Source organism: Mastacembelus armatus, chromosome 4 (assembly GCF_900324485.2).
Source record: "Mastacembelus armatus chromosome 4, fMasArm1.2, whole genome shotgun sequence".
Lineage (NCBI taxonomy): Eukaryota > Metazoa > Chordata > Actinopteri > Synbranchiformes > Mastacembelidae > Mastacembelus > Mastacembelus armatus.
Window position 1 is genome coordinate 19,860,961 of NC_046636.1, and position 20,856 is coordinate 19,881,816.

Consider the following 20,856-nt stretch of genomic DNA (forward strand, 5'->3'; position numbering starts at 1 on the left):
CAGAAAGAAACAAAATAATTATTACTAGCAAAAAAAAAAAGCTTTAGGTAATTAAAATAGTGCCACTGTTCACCATTTCATGTTTTGTATTAATTCTTTAGATGGACAGCCAGATGGCAGCAATGCCACATTTATCAACTAAATGACAAACTCATGTTAAAAGTATCACCCGTGTGTTTAGTGCCTAAAACATTTGCACAGTACTGTACATGTGCTTTTTTTTTTTTAAGAGCAGATGTTATAGTTGTAAATGGCAAAACTAAATGAAATACAGCCTTTAATAATTAGCTTTACATGTACTTTCACTGGTGACAAACTGCGGAGAAGGGTGAGCTCCATTGTGCTTTAATCTACAGTCAGCAAGGCTGAAGCAGTTTCTCTAGTTTGTTTCCCCACACTGGTTAGTGCTGATTCAGGCTTTATTGACCCGCTGAAGAAGCTGAGCAAGGCCCGACCAACTTGTGAATTATCACAAACAGATGAATGAATCAATCCTGATCATTTTAGTACAGAGATCAACCTCTGCCACAATGAAATGTAACTTTTTTAAATAAACGGCAGATGCAGCATAGTATGTTCATGACATTTTTAAGCCAAAATGTGGCATGTTTGGCATCTAAAGAACATGAGACAACATCTGAATATTGTTTGGATTTGTAGATATAAAGGGTAATCCTGATTGTACACATCTTGATCACATTTTATAGAGAAGGAGTTGCTTTTTATCACCTAGGTCAGTGGTTCACAACCTCTCTCTGACCTTCCAAATCAAATCAATGGCTGTGACTTCTTGTTACAGGCTGGAAACATCTTGAGTCGAGTCCTTCAGTGATCAAGATCACTTTTAGAGACCTGAAGAGGTAAAACTTAGATAAGATAAAGTGTATTAATCCCCATGGGGAACTTCACTATCTACTACTATCTGTTATCCACAAAACTAATCCAATATTTCACAAAAAAAATGGTTTGATGTTGTTCCACTGACAGTAATATACAAAGAAATCTTGCAGTGTGCCAACATGGGCAAACAAAAACTATAGCACACAAAGTATTAAAAAGCATTGCAGGATGCACTGAATGTAAACACAATAATGTTTATGAGTAAACTCCACAGTGCATCTTTATCTATGGGAGCCACAGATCAAGGCTGTGCTATTCCTTAGTAGCTCAAACTGATATAAATAATGTAGTGACAGTGTCCTTTTACCCGAAACAACACAGTGGTGCTGGGAGCTCAATGCTAGAGCAGCATGCTCACAACTCGGTGACAGAGCTAACAGACTGTTGTTTATCATGTGTTAGCATATTAGCATGCTAACATCTGCACCAAACACCACATCTAACGAGGCTGAATATCATTAGTTTTGTCATAAGACAGACAAACTGACAAGCTGCCCTGATCGCTGGTATTGAACCAGTCTGCTAGCATGACCTAAATGACACCGAACCCAGAGGTGGGGCATGTTTAGAGTACCTGACCACGCCCCTTTGTGACGTGTAAACAGGTGTTAACAGCTGGGAGCCGCTTCCATGCTTGTGGAGAATTGGAGTTTGCTGCCACAGAGAGCAGCTGTCGGTCTGTCCTCTGTGATCCAGCTTTGGCTCCGGCCGGTCATTGGCTCTTTAAGAGGAGATAGTCCGCATCTGCTGATCTGTCAGCAGGCGCGCCGCCGCCCGCCCCGCGCACCAGGGGACTGACAGACTCCGGGCTTACTATGCGGCTCGATACCCGTTTGTGTACCCAGCCGATTGTACCTGGATATCTGACCGTTATGGATAATCTATAACCCTAAGTAAAATGCGCCGGGCCCACCGTCCTCGCCATCCCGGGCTAAGCAGGTGTGAAAGGTAACCAGACCGATCTGCAAAGCAGGGACACAGCCGCGCTTTGTCTCCGGAGCACACCACTCACGTTTTACGTACAGCTATGGCATTTTTTAATGCTTTGGGATGGACGACTTCTGCTCGGTCACGCCTGTAATATCATTCATCGCATCTCCCCCGTTCAGTGGTTTGGCTGGTTCAGCTGGTTCAGCCAGTGGAGGAGGCTGCTGCATTAATTTGATCAAGTAAGTGTGAGACAAAACAGCACTGCGCTCTCACACTACTGTGTGATTTTTTTTTTTTTTTTTTAAACTCGAAACAGAAGTTTTCTGCACATAATTTATATGATCTGTTTACCCAAACCCCCAGAGAAGGATGTCCTTACTCAGCTACACTTTAACACAGTTATCTGAAGAATCAGTCTTTTACTATTACATGTGTGCAGACGCTGGAGCTCAGTATGTCTGGACTGAGCCTGAGAGAGCTGCCCATGGAGAGCTGGATGTCTCACCTGCCATGTGCTCTGTGGGACACCCCCCTGTACCACCTGGCCATCCCAGGTAGGCCCAATGTAGCAGCACACTGTAGAGCAGATGAAGCAGGATGTTAATGAAATGTCAGTGGAAGTATGTGCACTGTGCGAGTGGTTTCATTGATCTGGAAATTTTAAGACTATCCTAGTGGCTTTTTATGGTGGGAGCTCTGGGAGCGCAGTGCACTGCATCTAAACAAGCACATGCAAATAGACAGAGCCTATAAGCAAATGACCAGCTTGACAACGCATGCAGCATTTAGAAAAATGATTCTGCAAATGAGAAATGCAGAACTCATGTTGCACAATGTACAGAAGTCCACTTAAAATACAGGAAACAGCCATATTCACAAAACACACTCACATACAGATTTCCATATTTGCAGTGAGTCTTGTTATGCTGAACATGCTGGCAAATAGGTCAAGGCGTGTTCTTCATTTGCATTTCTTTATTTGCATGTTTCCTTCACTTGCAGTCACCTGAGCTTTTTAGACCATCATGGCTGTCACTTAGAACAATCACGTCTAATGATGGTTGTGTTTATTATCTTTGCCCCAATTAGGCAGCCACAATGCAATAACCTACTGTCTGGATATGAATGACAGATCCCCTGTTGATCTTACTCAGCCAGACATGCTTCAAAAGCTGGACAAATATATGAAGCCCCTTATTCGCCCCTTTGTGTACAAGTGGGCGATAACACAGGTAATAAAAGATGTACTAGCTCATGGTTACTCATTGTTACTACAGAATGGACCTCCCACAGTGACTTCTGCTTCCTGTGTGTTGCAGGAGTATACTATAAAGCAGCAGCTGGACTGTGGGATCAGATACTGTGACCTGAGAATTGCCCACAGGCCCAATGACAGTTCCACCGATCTATACTTCTACCACGGTGTTTACACCACGCTCACTGTGGAGGTGCAGTAACAGCATGCAGGCACACGTGACGGAACACGTCCTTTCTAAACAGTACAAAAGTCTGCATTTGTATCACTGTTATGGAGCCACTTAATATCTATAATGTTGCAGTAGAAATTACACAGACTATAGTGACTAAATCTGCCAGTGAATATTTAAAACATTTTTATGATATTCTGTGGTGCTGCGCTGCAGAGGACATTTTAAAACTTGTATGACAAATCAGATTGCTCCTGGCAACAGTCCACATGCGCTATTAAACTTTTAAAATAAAGCTTTTGACTGTGTATTAAAAGCAGGAGTCCTGCTGTCGAAGCAGCCTAAATGGTACCTTGTGTTTCCCTGGCAGACTGTTCTAATGGAAATAAGAGAGTGGCTGGACGCTCATCCCAAAGAGGTGGTTATTCTCTCCTTCAGCCACTTCCTCGGCTTAAATCAGGAGCTTCACATGCTGCTACTCACAACCATACGTAACATGTTCACATCAAAACTCTGCCCCAAAACGGTACAGCTTCCCTTCCAGCTTTGTGTTAGCACCTAAAATATAAGGCTGGCAATATATATATTTTGTCAGCAAATCCTATGAAAATACTACCTGTGTTGCAAAAGCCTGATTTAGCTTATTCCTCAGTGCCGTAGACCCCCCCCCCCCCACCAACTCTTAAATCAGTACATCAGACTGTTGCACTGGAAAAGAGAAATGCTCATGTTCTTATTACTCCTTCATTGCAGTGGATATTACATAGTTTAGACACCCAGTCTTGATGCTTTGAATGCTACTATGCTCGAGCACCAAATGTGGATTCATACACTCCTGAAAAAAGCTGCCAGGAAATTCACTTTATTAACAAATTAACAGTTCACAGCAATTGACACAACTCCTATATACATATATATGTCCAACATGCTTTTTAAAGATTTACATCTACAGTAGCAACCAGCAAGTTTGGGGTTGACAAATTACGAAAGTTTAACAATATCGAAAGATGAACTAATACATTGTTGGCTTTGGATTTTTCATGGGATTTGATGACAATGTGAAGCGTTATACTTTAAAATTTTTAGAATAACCTGACTGAAAATGAAACTAAGCCTGTTATTCTGTTGGTTTCAGGAAGTGTTAACTCTCAGAAACCTGTGGGCTTTAGGCTATCAAGTGATAGTGTCATACGAACACAATATTGTCAACTGTAACAGTGACCTGTGGCCACATATTCCTTACTGGTGGGCCAATAAATGCAAAGCTGAGGCTCTTATCGAGGCATTTGAACACCGGAAACAACACGGCAGACCAGGTAATCAGCTGCTGATTTTAATACCACACATGCCAGGAACAATATGGACAACTTATTACTTGTTAATCGGAGCTGTACTTGGCCTACATCACTAATTAAATCTTGTGCATATTTTGTACTTCAGGAGGTTTCTTTGTCACAGGAATAAATCTGACAGAGGATCTGAAGTATATCTGCACACACCCGACAGAGTCCCTGAAGGACTTGGTGATGTCCACATATCCCACACTGCTCAGCTGGGTTAAAGAGCAGACTCCCGGCTCCAAAGTCGGCTCTCTCAACATCATTGCTGGGGACTTTATCACAGAAAGCCACTTTGTTCCAACGGTCGTTATGCTGAATGAGAAACTACTGAAGTGGTCCTCATGACTTTTTACCACTATGCATTATTCTCAGAAAAAAATGGGAATCACTGCATGAAATTACACACAGGCTTGTTTTGTTAACTGTCATTTTAAAAAGTACTTGAATTGTTCATGCACTGATTGGAGGCAGTGAAACATATATTTCAGTCTTAAAACTGCTTGGAAACAGACTTTCTGGTATTTTGACATGCACTTGTTTACAATCAGTTCTCTATTTATGCAATGTACTATATCAGTTTTCAGGAGTCAGCCGAAGTGATCAGTTTTCTGTTATAGCAACCAAAGCAATAATGATGCAACTAATTTCACCTTGATATAGGTATTTTAGATGAGTAGCACAAACAATGTATTTAAAGAGCACATATGTAATATGTAATGACGCAAACTTTTATAGCACACCATGGGCAGCAAGTAGCTAACCTGTATTACCTTGTATTCTCTTGTATTTATTCATAGAGTAAAGTAGTGAAGACACAAAACTAAGGAAGAATGCATGGAAAGTTATATGCATGACTTTGACTGTTTCACTTATAACCTACATTAAGCCTTGATTTTAAAATAATCCCACACCGCTGTGCCTGTGGAGATACTTTTAACTATAACTTCAACAATAAACATGGCATTTTTAAGTTAAATTATCTCAGATCAGCTTTTCTTTTTTGGATGGGTGCTGGAATGTCTCACTCTGCTAACCAACAGGTTTATTGACGGTGTCTTTGGTATTTTTAGTTATAGGGAGTGTTGAACTCAAGCTTTTGTGTTTCCTTTTTAATTCTCTCACTGGATGGCCTGCTTACCTGAGGTAAGTTCATTGGTCATACCCATGATGTGTGACTACCTGTTTTGTGAATCTAACATATGAGCAACCACACTGAAAAACAAGGAAATAACTTATGTAAAACTCTCTGATGACTTTGTTATGAAAGCCACCAAAAAAAGCTACTAAAGCCAATCTACTACATTTTTTATTTCATGGCGCAACAGGCCCTAACATGCTCTAATTTCTATTATTTTGTAATGCTATCACTAAACTGAACAACAGACTCCTAAGAAGAGTTAGCCATGAAGATAGAAACAACAATAAACACACAACCAAATAAAACAGTCAGGTAATAACAATAAAGTGTTTTCCTACCTATGTGGAGCCAGCATGTCTCCGGTGCTGAAGGGTTCAGAGGCCGGTCTGTAACGTTATGTCTGCTCCGATTCATGAAGGCCATTTTCCTGGACACGTAACGTTAGCGGCTAGCTAACTTCAGCTGTACTGGTAACGTTATCTCTGTGTCTGTGAGGAGACCCGGTGCTGGTGCTGCTCTTCACCGTATAAAACAGATATCTTTCTATTTCCAAAAGCTTTAAAAAAAAAGGTTTTGTTGATTTTCTTTTGCTCACTTCTAGGCAGGCTATCTACATGCTAACCCTCAAGACAAGCTAAGTCCAGCGAAATCCTGTTTCGCAAAGATAACTAGAAACTAGGTTCCTAGAAACATTGGTCGTACCGCGATCGCCAGTGACGTAAAAATTGAGGTAAATCATAAGCAAACAAACAAACAAAACAAAACAATTAAGTGCACATGATGCGTACAGGATTACAGTTTTTGGAGCCCATTGCAGCAGGAGCTCTGATTGGCTAGCTGTTACGGGCCAATCAGAGCTTTCCCTCATACACAATTAATATGAAAATGTTTTTTTTGTATTATAGTGGCATTAGACAAATCAAAATACAGTGAAAATAATTTAAAACATTTTAAAGTCAGCAATAAACATTTGAAGATTTGTTTTTTTTTTTTATTTAATATGTCCTACCATAGTTTATCGTTTTTTTTAATGAACTATTTTTGTTTCATTTACAGGTTAGTGTAAATATCCTTTCTGTTATTTTCCAGTACTAATTTTTACTGTGCCACACCAGAACCTAAATACGGTCTGAGCAACATACTCTTTCCAGCTGTTGTCTCTCCAGCTGTTGTGTTGTGAACAAAGCCCAAAAGCTCCTCCAGCTGTTCGTTGATTTCTAAACGTAGACTATCATTTGAAGTAATCAATAAAAATAATTAACCACTGAAAATGTCTATAGTTAAACAGTAGTGTGCCCATTTGTTCACATATGAATAACAAAGATGTTCAGTATATATCCAGGTAGTTAACTGGTTTTACCTGTAGTTTTGAATGTTCAGAACAATAACCTTTTTAACCTGTACTTAACAATAACCTGTACTTATTTACTGTTCTTCACTCAGGGACTTTGCTCTATTCTTCTTCTTTGTTTTGCTGTGTTTTTTCTGCATCCAGTTGCTTATTTTGGCAGACTGCCCTGTCTATATGAAGACCGGCAGACCCGGGTCAGAGTTGGAATCAGGAAATTCACAGCTCCTCATCTCCCGAGCGGTGTGTGATCGCTCGATAGCAGAACTGGACTGACGAAGGGATCTATAAGTTCAGACCTGGTTTTTCTGAGTTTCCTGCAGGTTTGTGGCTGACTGTACGCCATGGATCACAGTTGTCAAGACTGGATGTCAGCTTTACCCGAGGAGCTGTGGGACATTCCTCTGACAAACCTGGCCATACCTGGTACAGTACACTTCTTCTCATGCCGTGTCCGCAGAAAATACCAGCGTCAATTATTAGTCATATCCAGCAAATGTAGACATTCAAAGATGATTACTGGACTACAGTCAACACTGATCAATTACTGTTCATTTTTATAGTAAAGGACAAAAAATATATTGGTTCCACATTATATATACTATTATTATTTACTGTAGCTGTTTAAAGGCAGCACTGTGGGTTGGTGGTTAGCACTGTTGCCTCACAGCAAGAAGGTTGCTGATTTCAAAACCCAGCAAGGACCTTTCTGTGTGGAGTTTGCATGTTCTCCCTGTGCTTGTGTGGGTTTTCTCCAGGTACTCTGGTTTCCTCCCACAGTCCAAAAACATGTATGTCAGGTTGACTGGTGACTCTAAATTGTCCATAGGAGTGAGTGTGAGTGTGTGAGGTTGTTTGTCTCTATGTGGCCCTGTGATGGACTGGTGACCTGTCCAGGATATACCCCTGCCTTTCACCCAAAGAGAGCTAGGATAGGCTCCAGCAGATCCCTGTGACCCTAAAGAGGAATAAGCAGGTATAGATAATGGATGGATGTAGTTATTTAAGATGTATTTATTAAGGAACTCTCACTGTCAGCACCCTACAACAAATTTACAGGATTCAGTCACACAAAATCCTCACACTCTCACACACACAGCACACCACTTCCACTGTAAACACACACAAAACAATCAAACAAAAATATCAGTAAGTTGCAGTTAAAGGGCCCATTTGTTTTAAGTTATGTACCAATAACAAGGTGCATAGTGCCACTGTTTCTGCGTTGAGTTGGTATGAGGAAACGTCAGACGAGGGTGGAACTGGAATTTTCCAACTTCTGATTGGCTGAACACACCTTATCCAGGTAATCAGGGATAGATGGAAAACAAGCAGGGCAGTGGTGCTGGAGGAACACGGGTTGGCCTGTTTTGAAATGTTAACATAAATTCACACCTTTTTTTTTTAGGGAGCCATGATGCCATGAGCTACTGTTTGGACATAAACTCCCCTCTGGTGAGGTCTGAGTCAAACTTTTTGAGGCTCCTGGATGGACTTTTCTATTGTTTCACTAGACCTATCATCTTTAAATGGGCTACAACACAGGTATTATCAGTTATTTTACAGTGTGAAACAACACAATGCTTAATCAATAATGGAAAAGGAATAGGGAGAGGGAAAACCTTATGACCATCACCCCACCTCCCCTCTCAAAATAAACAATGTAAATGGTGCTAAAGTGCAGCACCAGCCAGAGAACATGTGCTAATCATAATGTAGGTGCCTATGTCAAAGTGAAGCGGGGACACCTATGGGACTAAAAGCTATTGCTGTGGTGTTTTTGTGTACTCCAGTTCCCAGAAATCCTTTCTCAGTCATGCTGATGTTTTTATCTGTGCGTTTGGTATTCAGTACACTGTATGATATGATTATGACATAACGCTGGGTGGATTACTTTTCCTCTCAGGATAAAAGCATCGAGGAGCAACTTTCAATGGGGATTCGGTATTTTGATCTCCGCATTGCGCACAAACCCAACGACTCATCCAACGACCTGTACTTCACACATGTCATATACACACATCTAACAGTTTTGGTGAGTTAGTAAACTTGATTAAACACAGCAGTTTGGGCTCTTACTGTATATTTTAAGGAAATAACCTTTCTTTACAGGAAACACTTTTATCTGTTAACACCTGGTTGGAGTCTCACCCAAAGGAGGTTGTTATTCTTGCTTGCAGCCATTTTGAAGGAATGGATGTCACATGCCATGAATCATTCATTTTCTGTCTAAAGAAACTGTTTGGCTCAAAGCTCTGTCCCCGGGAGGTCAGTTTTCTCAGTGCAGCCAATTTACTTAAAAAAAAAAAAGAAAAAAGAAAAAAACGATGCTGTGCCTTAACACACCTAACCTGCTCTTCACAGGAATCAGTCCTGACCTTGCGGCATCTGTGGGCATCTGGTTACCAGGTCATTCTGTCCTATGAATCCCAGACTGCAGCAACACACCAGGAGCTGTGGCCTGACATTCCCTACTTGTGGGCAAATCAGCAAACAGCACAAGGAGTGATCAGTTACCTGGACAGGCAGAAAGATCTGGGGCGTCCAGGTGACTTTCATTTACACTTTGCCTCAGAGCTCATTTCTGATTTTCACTGCACTGCTCTGGGAGCACAGAGAGTAGAGGATGTTGCATTAAAGCATATTAAGTGTGTTTCCATGCTATTTATTAGTCTAATTTTCCTCAGAGGGCTTCTTCGTCGCTGGTCTGAACCTGACAGCGGGCCGCAGTTACATCACCATGAATCCGAAGCAATCCCTGCAAACGCTGACCTTCAGTAACTGGGAGTGTTTGAAGGAATGGGTGGAGGAGCAGATACCTGGGTCGGATCCCAAGAGCATAAACATCATTGCAGGAGACTTTGTGGGGCCACTTCCACTCTGCTCCCTGGTCATTGCACTAAACCAAAAACTTGTACAGAAGCAAAGCAGTCAGATAAAAGCTGACATTATTAGCTGAGACTCTATCCCACTAGAACCGATGCCAAAAATACAACTGCATACCTCATTTTTTCTTTTCTGTATTTCTGTCAAAATAGATATTTTTCCTACAATAAGCAAGTTAATGTTTTTAATAACAGCTTTAATGAAAAAATTTGAGATATCTTAATCTATACAGTACATACACCCTTACTTTTCAAATATGTTACACCTTGGAGTTATTTGTTTGGAGGGTCAGCCTCCTGTCTGCTGCGCTATCTGCCTGTGAACAGCTTCCTGTAGCGTCCATACGCAGCAGTGCTGATGATGACCTTGACGACAGCTGAGCCTTCATCTGCGTCCACCTGCACGTCCTGAACGGTGGCCTCCTTGTACAGCCAACTGAGAGCGAAAAGGCACATTTACCATTAGCTGTTCCTTCCATCAAACAAAATCACACTATGAGAAACAGCTCTCACCTTAACTGAGGAGTGCTGAGGTTAACTTTGAGATCTAAAATGTGTTTTCCCGTAGAGTTCATTATCTTTTCTTGTAGCGCTTTCTTCAGCTCATCCAGGCCTCGCTCTTCTAAGGCAGATATCGGCAGCGCATTGTCATCTGCAGACTCAAAGCTTAAAGGGACAACAGCAAATGACTTATCACAGTGGCTCAATGCCATTCTCATAACACATATAAGACAGGTGGCCCAAACAGTAATCACAGCTGAATGAATGGAGGATATCTACAATCCTGGGAAATTACTTGACAACCTAAACAATGTTATCTAAATACAGTCACTTAAATGGTTGGGAATAGATGAAACATAACACTATACTTGAAATTCTGTTTATTCTGCTACAGGTTATGGTTTCTTTTACAATAAAAAAAAAAAATAAAAAAAAATCAGTCCATCCTCAATCTACCTTGTGGATCTTATTGTTTGTTCAACAGTTAGTAGTATTTTCTATTGTTTTTCCTTCCAATGATAAAAATAGGTCTTATTTTAAACATATCTTAAAAGCTCTTAGATCAGGCAACACACATACAGCAGGTCTTTTGCTCTTACTTGTCAACAAGGTCAATTTTATTGTGGACTTCTATCATGGAGTTCATCAGCCTATCAGGGATTTGCAGATTCTTCAGGACCTTCAGTACGTTCGCCTTCTGATTCACCGTCTCTGGATGGCTGATGTCTCTGACGTGAACCAACAGATCCTGCAAGTACAAGGAGGACAAGAACTGGGTCAACACACTCTGCTTTGACAGACCCTTTTTCTAAACCAGCTGCACAAACACCCTCGATACGAGCATCGGGTACGTACAGAGTGTTTGATATCCTCCAAGGTGGCAGAGAAGGAGTCGATCAGTCGATGGGGCAGCTGGGACAAGAAACCAATGGTGTCAACGTACAGAACAGTCATGCGACTGGGCAACTGGCCGGCATGGACGGTGACATCCAAGGTGGCGAAAAGCTGGTTCCTGGGCTGGAGGCCACTGTCACCTGTCAGTGCTTTGATCAGAGTCGTTTTTCCTGAGCAGACAATGGGGAAAAAACAGTCAAACTGAAGACCTGCATGTTAAACAATATCAAAACAATATGCCAACACTGGTGACCTAGTGTTTCCAGCCTCTCACCACAGTTGGTGTATCCTAACACAGAGACGATGGGGAACTCTCTGTGTTTACGTTGAGATCGCAGCAGGTGTCTCTTTTTCCCGAGCTTTTCCAGCGCAGAACGGATCTTCATCTCCCGCTCCTTCAGCAGCCTCTGCTGCACCTCGTACTGTGTCTCGCCTGCATGGAAGCACCACTCACCAAGATGAGTCTCCCATCAGCCGAGCAGCATGAAAACTGACTGTGGTATATGACTGACGATGTTAGAATACCTGAACCTCCGATGTATCTCGATCCTCCACCCTGCTGATCCAAGTTTGCAAATTCATTTTTGAGACGCGACCTGGCCGATGATATACCAAAGGTTATAGTTTAACACAAAGAATTAGGTACCAGGATATTTAAAAACCCACCGGGCAGAAGTATAGAGAAAGTCGTTACCTTAACAAGGGGATCTCTGCCAGAGAGATCTGTAACTTGGCCTCTTTGGTTTTGGCGTTGCAGCGGAAGATGTGGAGCACCACTGAGTATCTGTCAAAGACTTTGACCCCCCAGGCTTCTTCAAACTCTCTCTGCATGAATGAAAAGATGAACCCTCAGAGCATGAAACCTTTCTATCTGCAGCCAGAAAGCAACTGTTGAGACAAGCTCACCTCAGACAAAGGAGACAGACGCTCGACATTCACAAACACAGCAGTGATTCCTACTGTTTGCCTGATTTTCTCTGAGGGGAAAAAAAACACTAATGAGTTATACATATATGAGATACTTGCTGGCTCAGCATAGATTTACATGTGGACACTGAAGGTGGGTAATACCTGTCAGGTACTGGAAGTTGCCCTTGCCAAATATCCTCTTCTTCTCTGGAGTTTTGGTGGAGAGGATGATCTTGTCCACCACTCTCCAGTTCTCTAAAGTGTTGACAAGCCCCACGGCCTCTGCCATCATCAGCTCAGCTACAAGTTAAAGAGATAATCCTTAAAGAAACCCATCTGTAATGACCCACACGCTCATGTCTGCGGGTCTGTCTGTCTTACCGGTGGTCAGGTGTTGTTTCCTGCTTCCCCACTTCACATCAGGGTGAACAATGAAGACCCTGTTCTGGCCCTCTCTGATGCCTGCAGGAATCTGCTGCTGGAACAGCTCCTCCACCTCGCTGTCCTCCATGAAATCTTCATCCTCATCCTCCTCTGTAGACCCTGTCTGCTGCCCAGCGCCAGTGTCGCCTGTGCTCGTCAACCTGCATCCAGAGACTACGTAGGGGCTGAAGTGCACGGCAGACACGCGTCTCAGCCAGTGCTGTTTCAAAGTGAGCAGTGCGGCTGCGTGAAGGGGGCGAGGTCTGCAGGCTGCTGCTCTCTGACAGCTCCGTGTGCACAGGAGCGGCAGCCACGAGTGGATCCTCCTCAGTGCCGGCATGTCGTCTCAGCCATGTCTTCTGTTCAGACAGCGAACACCAGCTTTACAAACCACCTCACTGCACCAGCCTGGACTTTCTTCTTCTTCTCACTGAATTTTCGCGACACCTTGCAGAGCGCACACTGCCCTCTAATGCAGTGGTGGATGTTGCAGTAGGCTACTTGTCTAAATCAAATTATACAAATATATATATATTTATTTTTATTTAATTTAGATTCAACCCGTATGTTTTTTGAGCTTCAGGCCGTATCGCTGCCGCTTTTTTGCGGCTTCTGGGCAGCGTTTCCTCCCAGACCGTGTAACAGCTACCAAACTCTATAAAATAAAATCACTGGTGGTGAAATATATGAAGCGGATGTGGTTGGGGGGGGTTGTGTTTGCTAAGTAAACCCCACTGGACGAATGTTTACTTCCGCCTGGGGAAGTGCGGTGCCTGTAAGGCTAAACTCAGGGACAAAATGGACCCTTTTCATACAGTTGTCATTTCCTTTTTCAGCTCGTGCTCACCACATTTTTTACATCTTTACTGATACATCCAATTAAAAAAAAAACGTAAAAAAACCGCTACAAAATAAAATACAGGAAAGTTTTACCTTGGTGTCACAGGTACCGGCTGCCCCCTGCTGGACTAACAGGGAAATACTGAATTCTAAAATAATTACACATTACTTCAGAAGGATCGATACTTTGATCAAACACACCAGCTCATTTTTTCGTTAAATCCTAGTTTGTAAGAAAAGAAGCAAATGCATTTGCGTACTATTAAAAAAACCTTTGCTTAGTCTCCGTCAACTTAAATGAATATATGTATGCTCGAAGCAGGAAAAAAAACTCAAAATTATAGGCCTATAGGCTGTAATAAATAAATTTAAAAAAAACAACATAAAGCACATGTATGGTTTCTCCTGAAATAAATGTCAATGTGAACTCTTATCTACTTTTTTCTATTAATGTCTCTTAGGAACAGTTTTTTAATGCTTACTGTAAACGATGAAACTTCTAAAAACAAATCTTGTGCTGCCAGAACATCGTGTTATTTAATTTAAACTCATTATCTTCCCAAATCAGGCGATTATTTAGTCCATAGCGTGTGACATATTCAAAACCACAGGTATAAAACATGTGATTTATCGACATCATCTTTACAAAAAGTGCAAATATCTACGACCGACTCAATATCGAAATTCTGCTGAGAGGATCAGTCACACGGATATTTTCTTTCTGTAACGATTTCATTCCTTTTGCCTTTGGGGGATATGTGCTACAGCCTACCTGGTGTTATTATCATGCTACATCACAGTGGGTGTGTAACCTAAAAAGTGGTCGAACAGGTCGGACAGATTATGGCTCCAAGCCATACCAATGGTGGTGGTGCAAGGTAGGCCATTTCTTCCTGGGTATCGATTTGTTTCAATCAGAAAAGACTGAAGAGGACAGGTATGGCACAACAGGCTGCAACAGGAATTCCTGCAGAGTGAGAAAAATGTGGGTATGACTAAGAGCTGTTGAAAGGAAGGAGCAGGAGTGATCTGGGCTGTTAAAGAGCAAAACATTTCAACTTGTTGTCGAGTCTTGCGCGAGCAAGCGTGCCGTTTTGGGGGGCGATGCCTGCGGCACTTTTGCGCACAGGACTTCTGCTCAGCTTCCTCACTTTCTGCGCCTGTCTGGGTAAGATGAGACTCTCTGGTGACGCAGATCACACACATATACACTTTAACATAACTGACTCTCAGCTGATACTGTTTTTCTTTCTTTGCAGAGGAAGATTGTGTCCTTGGGATAGTCGGACAGCCGGTCTCACTGCCCTGCTTTTACCCTCAGCTCTTAACCTTTGTGAACTTTTCCATTGAGTGGAGGAGGGATGATGGACTGGTGCTGAGATCAGTGCGGGCAATGGATGGAAGTGTGGAGCAGTGGAGCGCTGACAACTCCACTGTCTCAGCTGATGCTCTGCTCACTGGAAACTTGTCTTTGGAGCTGCCAGCAGTCCATCCCAAAGAGGACAAGATGTATTACAGTCTATTCATCATTTCAGGGGAGAACCGAAGCACTCTGGTGTGCACCATGTGCCTCAGGATAGCAGGTCAGTGTGAAACACATAGGAAGCAATCAGCAGAATATTTAGAGGAACTAACTCCTGTGCTCTTTGACTGTTTGCAGCCAGTTTCAGCTCCCCACTGCTGCAGAGGAAAGAAACGGCACAGGGGAACGAGATGGCCTTCATGTGTCAGTCTAGTGGTGGTTTTCCTGAACCTGCAGTTCACTGGCTCATCAACGACACAGAGGAGCCGCCTGAAGGCTCGGTGAGGACCCTGGCAGCATCACAGCCAGACTCCCGGCTCTACAATATCACCAGCCACCTGAAGGTCAACATTTCCAAAGACTCCAGCGTGTCGTGCATCATAGAGAACCTGTTCATGAACGAAACCCTGACTTCGACAAGCCGTGAGTGTCTGACCACTGCTCATTCAGTTATTAGGGAGCCGCCAGTTGCTGACTAATGTCTGGTTCTTGTTGGCGGCTCAGGTGGGGTGCAGGGCAGCGTGGTGGTTGGCCGAGCATCAGAGGCCATGTGGATCTTCAGCACAGTTCTCTGTGTGGTGGTTGGGGTGATGGTGATGGTGGCAGTGGCCTATCAGATCCACCTGGACAGGTTGAATAAGAAGGAGAAGCAGGAATACCAACAACGGAACAGAGGTAGGCATCCCCTGCTGGTGGCTTATTATTCCTAATAACATTACAGGACAGCTCACAAAGCACCTGCTGTGTCAGGGCTTAAACTTTAACATAATCCCAAATGCTGAGAAGCAGTTTTGGGCTGTTTTTTTCTTGAACCCTCATTGGCCAACGTGTGAAAGAAAACAGGAAGGGATATTTGGGATCAAGTTTGAACCTTTCTGGTCTGTGGTCATTGCAAATTAAGGTACAGATTAAAAAGTAAAATATTGGAACAAGGTGGAACAAGTACTTATGTGCATTGTGCTTTTCTGACCACTGAAAACCTTTTTCTATGACTTCAACTGTCTCTAGGAAGGAGGAGACAACATCAGCACGAGGAGGAAACTGAGGCGATGACGACTGAGTCAAAGGATACTGATGTGTAAAACCTGGAATTCAGAAATCCTCAATAACAGAGAACTGATTAGTAAACATCTGTTTGTTGTCACCAATGGGTCCACCGCTTAAATATTCAATATAAGGGGTGGGATTTTGATTGATTTATTTTAGCAGCAGATTGTTCCACCCTTAAAAAGTATGAAGCAGTACTGTTCTCAAATCATGTGAACTTAATCTCATTACCACCATTCAGAGTATAATAACTGAGTTTACATGTCACAAAAAAAAAAACTCATCTTACCACTTCACTTTTTGTAATGTTTATTAGTCACTTTCTGTTTTCTCACTGAGAAGAGTTACTGTGTGCCAAGATTTAATAAAGATTCCCAAATCCTCTGGGTCTGTTTATTTCCCCTCACAGATCTGCTAACATTTTTATGGCTCTCATCACAACAGAAAATATGCCAGGAAAGAACTGAATGTTTTACGTTACATTTCTGAAGCCAAGATCAACAGCATTTATTAGCCAATTTAAAGTGAAATAGATAAAAAAGACAATATTAGGTGCCCACAGACAGGAATAAAATTTCAGTAAGAGTCATTTTACTTTTTTGATAAACATTACAACATTCTGACAAAACCATCTTCGAAAGTCAAGTCAAAAAATACCATCATCAATTTTCTATTGATTGTTCCACCCTTAAAAAGTATGAAGCAGTACTGTTCTCAAATCATGTGAACTTAATCTCATTACCACCATTCAGAGTCGTGTGCTTCACAGAGAGGACAAGAGGGTGTGTTGCAGTGCAGATCAGACGCACAGTTTGTGATGTACCTTCGCCCCTTTTGTTGACGTCAGTGCTCATCTGGATCCTTCCTGCGCCTGTGTCACTGCGTAGAGGTCGTTGCGACGCTGAGTTGTGATAGGGATCTGCTGCCGGATGTCATCCAAATACTGCAGGTCTGGGGACGCAAACATATAGAGAGGTTCAAATACACGATCAGAACATCTGACACAGAGCTAGTAGTACATTTTTGACCACATAGACGACGTGGCACCCTGTTAAGTCCGGTTAAGTCTGCCAGGAATCTGCCTGTATTCATAACTGCCCTGATCAGCACATTCTGCAGAGACGTGCCAGCCACTCTTCCACTCACCAATATCAGCGTATATAACGGCCTCCTCTGCTCCAGCCTTGGAGATCACTTCTCCCCTGCAACAACAGATTGTTAAAAAATCACAAATCTACAAAAATCAACTTCTAAAATTATCCACAGATGGGCAGTACAGGATGTGGCTGGTAAGTATAGGAGAGACATGATGAGTAGTTTAATGTCAACAAATACTAAGTCCAATTTGAGGTATTTGATAATTGAGGTATCTGAGTATTTACATTTAATAGCATTTTATATTTCAATACATTGTAATAGAGAAATAGTGTACTTTTTACTGCACTATATGTACTTCAGGGTAGTTACTCTGGAAAGGTAGGATTTTACATATACAATAAAATTACCAAATTAAATATAAGCTGAGTTTAAACTGATAATTATACTTTGACACTTTGGTACAACTTGTTCATAAAAGTAGCATTTTGAATAAATACATCCATTGCTGTACTGCTGCCTTTACTGCTTTTCCTGTTTACTTGGTAACTTTTGGACAGACACATACACCCACCCTCTCTCTTCTCTATCTTCATTGCAGGTCTGATCTTAGCTCTGATTCGTCATGCTCTTCTTTCCCACTCACTCATCTGCACTTGTCTTGTCTTGTCTTTGCTTGATCGTACACGCTTTACCTTCCCTGTGCCCTCTCTACCACTTGTTCTGCCACTCGATCTCCCAGTCTAGCTTTTCTCCTGTTCTTTTCCCCTGCATGTCACTCAACCACTCGAGCTGATCAGATGGGACATAATGCAACGCGTTTCTGTTCCTCACCATGGGTTTACAACGGTGCTGTGGCCCCAGGCGACATAAGAAGCGGTTTCATCTCTGGCAGGTGACGCTGTGGCCACATACACTTGGTTATCAAGAGCTCTGCATGGGAGATGACAGCAGTGTTATGGACACAAATGAATTATCTAATCAAACTAACTGTAGCCTGAAAATCTGCTTGTTAAAGAGAAACATTTCTATTGTGAAAAGGTTAAGACACCCTTGAGAATATTCAGTAGGAATACTATATTACTGCTTTAATTACATTGAGTATTAATGGTATTGTAATGAAAATAACTGTTGGACCTAATATATTTCAGTGTATCGTGACTATTTCCTCTTTTTCTTTCTCTTCCTCCACAGATCATATTTCCTTAGTTACCCCTGCTCATATTTGATGATGTAGAGTTTGCTCAGGACACAGTTCTGTATATTCTGTTGCCCAATGATTGACAAGACTTAACCCATTCAGCTCTTTCAGTGTTTAATGTTTGCTATAACACTTTTCAAATGCAAATATTAAGTGTGTTTGTTTTACTAAAAGGCATCTGAGCCTGACCTCGCTCTCTGTAGGAGCTCCCAGTGAGCTGGGCCCGTTGTCATGTTGAAGGCTCCAGGGTAGACCAGGAGCTGACAATCTATGGAAAACAGACAATCCGATTAGCTATCCTACAGGCCACTAGAAACACCCTAGAAAATAACGCCTCGGCCACTTACCTTGCCTGCTGTAGAGCTGTGCAAGCTCTGCAAACCTCATGTCGTAGCAAATCCCCACACCCACTTTGCAGAACGCTGTGGGAGGAAATCAGACAGATCAAAATGATGTTCACCCAGCTGCAGGGAACAAAGCAGGGGTCGGGAGGCATCACTCACGTGTTTCAAACATTGACAAACTGTTGCCTGGGCTCAGAGTCTCCGACTCTTGGAAGCGGATTTTTCCAGGAACATCGATGTCGAAAAGGTGAATCTTTACAAAGGAAACATTGAAAAGATGAAGACAATTATGATGTAGTTTAAATAAATCACAAACAGTACAACACTGTACTTGGTGCACATAGACCTTTCTGTGTTTAAGAATCAGGTCTCCATCAGGCCCAAACACTGTACAGCTGTTATACAACTTCCCACCATCCTCTTCAGGGATAGATCCTGATGAACAAGCACTTGGTTAATTTCTCCACTATGCAAACACATGTAAAGACACACCAACAGCTGTTGTCTATGGTGTCCATATTCTAAAAGGAGAAGGGAACAGTGTCATAATGACCTATCCAACAGTTATTCACAGAAATTAAGTAAAAACAGAAAAACAACAAATAAATAAAATAAATAGCTGAAAACACACAAGTTATCACAAGAAACTGTTAAAGACAATGAGACAATGAACACGCTGGTCACAATATAATACTATACAGCAAATATAGAAGTCCATGTGTCAGTATTGAGCAGGACTATCATTTAGAAGTAAACATTAAAATAGCAGTGTGAAGAATACTTCTATTGGTCCATCGGCCCCAGCATGCCTCCCTACCTCCCACTAGATACACCTGATTCTCCTTTGCTGCCTCTGACAGCACCTGGGTGGATTCCCCTGGGATCCTCTCAGCATACATTGAGAAGAAGCTGGTTCCATATGGAGAATTGAAGCATTCCTGTATTAATAACAGATGAGACACTATCAGTTTTCCAGCGCAAAGTGAGTTGTGACTTTAACCTTGGACTCTTGTATTAAGAAATTTAAGTTGGAATTTGTGTTGACACCGACTCTAGTCTTTCTGGTGTCAAACCAGACTGTTAGCTAGTCCACTGTGCTTCTGGCATGTACGAGGGACATAAGGACAAAACAGCCATCCACTACTGCAGAGACCTGGGTATTTAGATGGGTTTTCCTGTGGGAAGCTGGTGAGGGATTATGTCCTTGAGCTGGGCTAGCAGTTTGAAAACAGAAAAATAAGCATAACGCAAAAACAAACTCAGCTTCCTGAAAATTTGGATTTGCATGAGACAACCTGCCCCAAGACAAGTGAGACCACAGACACAAGTCATCCTGATTCACCTTCTGTAACATGATCAGGCAAAACAAAAGTGTTTGATGATTTCTGTTGCAGCTCTATGTCATTTCTTTAAACAGAACTGTAAGAGCAGTTTATCAGAATGTGTAACTCCTAAACTGCACAACCTGCACATATTATGTGCAGTTAAATCGAAATGAGCAAAATATGAAATGTAATTAAAGCTAACTGCATAATGTTGGATACATAAAATAATATCTATTAAGGCAGTTATTCTACAGTGGAGTAAGAACAAAAGCTTTTGTGTTTTGCAATAACCACCAAGTGTAACCATAAGGACTATGTGTCCATATGTTCAGAGTGTGAGCCCCAGCCAAGCCTGCTCCTCACCGGCAGCAGCACCACCTTGCTGCCCTGGCCTGCAGCCTCCCTCACCAGCCGCTGGGCTCTGCTCAGGTTGTCCCGCTTGACGCCCGTCACCTGCAGCTGGATCACAGCCAAACGGAACTCTGGGAAAATGGACCGTCGGTTTTTGTTTTTATTGCTGCACATTCCAGTCGACACTATTACATCCGCTCGGTCTTTAATGCACAGTGGTTAAATACACTACTAGTATAAAAGATATGCCCACAGTGGACAGCTCTGCGGGCTTACTTACTGGACATGGCTCTCGATATCGCGGACATGAATGCAACACAGTTTTGTTTGGGTTCACAGTCCAGAGCAGCACAGGACATGTGATTCCGGGTGACTGCTGACCTTTCAAAATAAGAGTCTAATACCGGCTTTCTGACTTCCTGTAACACATCCATGG

General features: G+C 42.3%; 5 protein-coding genes across 7 annotated transcripts; 3 read left to right on the forward strand and 2 right to left on the reverse strand.

Annotated features, from left to right (window-relative positions):
* The first annotated feature begins 1,549 nt into the window (after positions 1-1,549).
* On the forward strand, positions 1,550-5,535 carry plcxd1.1 (phosphatidylinositol-specific phospholipase C, X domain containing 1, tandem duplicate 1). Of its 2 annotated transcripts, none has more exons than XM_026305096.1 (7): positions 1,550-2,069; positions 2,270-2,384; positions 2,920-3,062; positions 3,150-3,278; positions 3,628-3,783; positions 4,393-4,573; positions 4,698-5,535. In XM_026305096.1, the coding sequence occupies exons 2-7, from the start codon at positions 2,285-2,287 to the stop codon at positions 4,940-4,942; spliced, it is 954 nt and encodes a 317-aa protein (XP_026160881.1). In that variant the 5' UTR covers positions 1,550-2,069; positions 2,270-2,284; the 3' UTR covers positions 4,943-5,535. The 2 variants fall into 2 exon arrangements, with proteins under 2 accessions (XP_026160881.1, XP_026160882.1); XM_026305097.1 differs by having other exon boundaries at positions 3,628-3,675.
* A 1,810-nt stretch (positions 5,536-7,345) lies between these two features.
* plcxd1.2 (phospholipase C, X domain containing 1, tandem duplicate 2) lies at positions 7,346-10,070 on the forward strand. Of its 2 annotated transcripts, XM_026304698.2 has the most exons (6): positions 7,346-7,509; positions 8,492-8,628; positions 8,990-9,118; positions 9,196-9,351; positions 9,448-9,631; positions 9,771-10,070. In XM_026304698.2, the coding sequence occupies exons 1-6, from the start codon at positions 7,428-7,430 to the stop codon at positions 10,040-10,042; spliced, it is 960 nt and encodes a 319-aa protein (XP_026160483.1). In that variant the 5' UTR covers positions 7,346-7,427; the 3' UTR covers positions 10,043-10,070. The 2 variants fall into 2 exon arrangements, with proteins under 2 accessions (XP_026160483.1, XP_026160482.1); XM_026304697.2 differs by having other exon boundaries at positions 9,196-9,631.
* A 74-nt stretch (positions 10,071-10,144) lies between these two features.
* On the reverse strand, positions 10,145-13,137 carry gtpbp6 (GTP binding protein 6 (putative)). Its single transcript, XM_026304695.2, has 10 exons — positions 12,654-13,137; positions 12,435-12,572; positions 12,270-12,340; positions 12,058-12,188; positions 11,889-11,959; positions 11,638-11,796; positions 11,325-11,533; positions 11,069-11,217; positions 10,482-10,634; positions 10,145-10,404 (listed from the first exon to the last, which is right to left on the reverse strand). The coding sequence occupies exons 1-10, from the start codon at positions 13,033-13,035 to the stop codon at positions 10,278-10,280; spliced, it is 1,590 nt and encodes a 529-aa protein (XP_026160480.1). The 5' UTR covers positions 13,036-13,137; the 3' UTR covers positions 10,145-10,277.
* Positions 13,138-13,902: 765 nt separating this feature from the next.
* On the forward strand, positions 13,903-16,486 carry LOC113129025 (ICOS ligand-like). Its single transcript, XM_026304700.2, has 5 exons — positions 13,903-14,703; positions 14,795-15,118; positions 15,196-15,480; positions 15,562-15,732; positions 16,066-16,486. The coding sequence occupies exons 1-5, from the start codon at positions 14,640-14,642 to the stop codon at positions 16,137-16,139; spliced, it is 918 nt and encodes a 305-aa protein (XP_026160485.1). The 5' UTR covers positions 13,903-14,639; the 3' UTR covers positions 16,140-16,486.
* Positions 16,397-20,792, reverse strand: nit2 (nitrilase family, member 2). Its single transcript, XM_026304699.1, has 10 exons — positions 20,701-20,792; positions 20,433-20,551; positions 19,562-19,682; positions 19,091-19,179; positions 18,904-18,997; positions 18,748-18,822; positions 18,590-18,668; positions 18,034-18,132; positions 17,251-17,306; positions 16,397-17,055 (listed from the first exon to the last, which is right to left on the reverse strand). Exons 1-10 carry the CDS (start codon positions 20,777-20,779, stop codon positions 16,955-16,957), a joined length of 912 nt encoding a protein of 303 aa, XP_026160484.1. The 5' UTR covers positions 20,780-20,792; the 3' UTR covers positions 16,397-16,954.
* Between the last annotated feature and the right edge of the window lie 64 nt (positions 20,793-20,856).